The sequence below is a fragment of the Adiantum capillus-veneris genome, chromosome 7, assembly GCF_014529385.1.
Source record: "Adiantum capillus-veneris isolate H3 chromosome 7, ASM1452938v2, whole genome shotgun sequence".
NCBI classification, from domain to species: domain Eukaryota; kingdom Viridiplantae; phylum Streptophyta; class Polypodiopsida; order Polypodiales; family Pteridaceae; genus Adiantum; species Adiantum capillus-veneris.
Window position 1 is genome coordinate 21,231,276 of NC_140937.1, and position 3,080 is coordinate 21,234,355.

At 38.6% G+C, this 3,080-nt stretch overlaps 1 protein-coding gene across 1 annotated transcript; it reads right to left on the bottom strand.

Annotated features, from left to right (window-relative positions):
• Nucleotides 1-338: 338 nt before the first annotated feature.
• LOC147453534 (uncharacterized) lies at nucleotides 339-770 on the bottom strand. Its single transcript, XM_086516927.1, has one exon. It carries the CDS (start codon nucleotides 768-770, stop codon nucleotides 339-341), a length of 432 nt encoding a protein of 143 aa, XP_086373053.1.
• Between the last annotated feature and the right edge of the window lie 2,310 nt (nucleotides 771-3,080).

Below are 3,080 nucleotides of genomic sequence, written 5' to 3' on the forward strand. Positions count from 1 at the left end.
TGGAGCTTGGAGATGGCAAGTGCATGACAACAGGTAGTCATCACACATGCGACTTGTGAGGAAGAGTGTCCACACGCCTCACTATTATACGTGTATGCGACATAAAAGCTCCACTACTTACCGTTCCTAGAGTTATATGCACCGATGGAAATGTGTCACACATGCATTGGCCATTTTGCTCCATAATCTCTTTAATGATCAACACATTCATTCCAGTTGGCCCTTTTCTCCATAAAAACTGGTACTAATTCCGAAACTCCACTGGCTCTGTCTCACTAGCACTGGTTTGTCATACTGAGACTTTCCTGGTTTTGATACTGGGTTGACATGGAAAAGATTTAGAATAGATGGGCCGACAATCCCTGGTCATGAGTACGTGGAATACCACAATCATCACCTTTGGAGGTCTCCTTGTCATTAGAATAATATAACTTGATCTTGGCCGCATTATAAGCACCTGGAATTAGTAATCCAAATAAGTCTTTCAGCCTCATTGTGCCGTTTGAAAATACCCAATCAACTTCAAATGGACCAGACCAAGATATCTTCAAATTTAGTTTTTGAGGGCCTAATTTGGACTGATATAGCAAAACCAAGTCACCCTTTTGAAACTCCCTAACCTTCATCCTTCTATCCTGCCAATGCTTTCTACGTTGCTGAACAATCTCTTGTTCCAGCATGGCTCTTTGTCGTAACTCATCCACCTGTGATAATTCCTCCAGTCTTTGTTTGAGATTATGATTAAAATCTAATCCATATTCAACTGCCATTCTAAGGCTAGGAATTACAAATTCAATAGGCACTACAAGTTCAATACCATACACCATTATGAAAGATGTCCTTCCAATAGTGACTTTATAAGCTGTTTTGTAGGCCCATAGAGAAGTCTGAAGCTTGATATCCCATTGGTGTGGCTCTTTCTAAACAATCTTGGTCAAAATATTCTTGATGATTTTATTACTGCTTTCTGCTTGACCATTTCACGCTTTCTGCTTGACCATTGCACCTGGGATAATACGAAGTCGATTTCTTGTGCTTAACTGAGAGCATCTTCATTAGAATTTCCATTGTGTCATTAATGAAATGTGTCCCTTGATCAGATGAAATTTCAATGGGGCATCCATAGCGGCAGATAATGTTTTCAGATTGAAAAATAGCAGTGGACTTGGCAGTATTATCTAGAAGAGCCTTTGACTCTATTATTTACTGACATAACATGTAGCCATCAAGATGTACCGGTTCTTCCTTGGAGTGACCTTCTTGAATGGTCCCATGAAGTCCAGACCCCATTTCATGAATACTCCCAATGGCTGTACTGGAGTGAGTGGAGTCATATCAACTGTTGTTGGTCTGCCCATTCTTTGACATATATCACAAGTCTTCCAAAAACTTCAGACATCCGCTATCAGGGTTTGCCACCATAATCCGGCTTGAAAAATCTTCTTATAAGTGATATCAGTGGAGAAGCATCCTCTAGAATCTCCATCATGTGCTTCAAAGATGACTTTCATCCCCCCTTTCATTGGCACACACCTTCGAACAACACCATCTATGACCAATCTATAGAGAAATCCTCCTATTATGGTGAACTTCAGACTCTTAATGATCACAACTTTCTTCTCATTCTTAGTCCAATTGTCTGGGAATCCTCCTCTTGAAAGAAAATGATATATATCATACCATTCAAGGTTTGAATTCTCCTCAGTTGTCACCTAAAACAACTCTGCATCTACAGGCTCATCCCTCAAGGATATTTCAAAGTAGCCTTCAGTACTTTTAGAAAGAAAATCAGCACCAGAATGAGATTTACCAGGCTTGTGGAATATGCAGTAGTGCTCTAATGATCCACATAGAAATGAAATATTTCCCAGTAAGTAATGTCAAAACTTGGTGGCGCTGAAAACCATTCCCAATGCTTCTCTTTCCATGGTAGTATATCCTTGTTTAGCTAGACTGAATCTTCGAGTGGCAAAATAGACTAGATAATCCGTCCTTTTGTCTGGTTGAGCCAGTATTGCCCCCATAGCCTCGAAGCATTGACATGCACGTGGAATATAACATTCCACTTTGGTTGTCGGAGATCTCGCTTTATGATAATGGAATTTTTAAAACATTGAAAGATTTCTTCACATTCAAAAGTCTAGATGAACTTACTGGTTTTCTTGGTGAGCTCATATAGAGTAATGCCTTTGTAGAAAACATGCAAAAAATATTTAGTAAAAATTTATATACCACAAGAATGAACTCAATTTAGAGGTTGTTCGGGGTGCCTTAGCCTATTGGACCCACTGCACTTTATCATTGTCCATCTCTATGCCTTTTTTGGACACTATATGCCCCAATAATTTTCCCTTCCAGACCAAAAATACAAGGCTTGAATGGATTCAAACAGATCCTCTTCTCCTTACATTGTTGAAAAACCATTTCCAAAAATAGTAGATGCTTCTCCTCAATTGAGAATACACTAAAGTCATCCATATATATAACTAGAAATTTGTGCAAGAATTTACTGAATATCTCCATAATGCAATGCCAGAATGTTTCTGGAGAATTGCAGAGACCAAATGGCATGACTAAATACATGAATACACCCCATTCAATAATAAAAGTGGTTTTTTTCCTATCTTTGGGAGAAATCTTTAACTGGTTGTAACCACTATAACCATCCATAAAACTATACATGTATGTCATAGCTTGAAATATCATCAAGAAGCATATTGGTGAAGGGTAATGGAAAGAGATCTTTGATAGTTTGAGCATTCAATTTTTGGTACTCCACACAGACTCTGAGTTTCCCATTCTTCTTCGGTACAAACACTACAGAGAATAGCCAATCATTGCGCGACTTTTTGTGATGAATCTGGCTTTCAGAAGGTTGTCAATTTCCTCTTTGACCTTCTTACCATAGTTCGGATTCATTATGTACCTTTGCAATTATATTGGTCTGGTATCTGGCTTCAGAGTATTCTGTGCTGGCAAACCTGAAGATCTACACCTTTCAAATCAGTATGTTCCCATGCAAATACATCTTTGTATTTCTGGAACATAAGTCTGGCTTTTTACTTCTTTTCTGGGTTCAA

Coding starts and splice junctions, on each gene's coding strand:
- LOC147453534 (XM_086516927.1), bottom strand. CDS start 770: ATGGCAGTTGAATATGGATTAGATTTTAATCATAATCTCAAACAAAGA.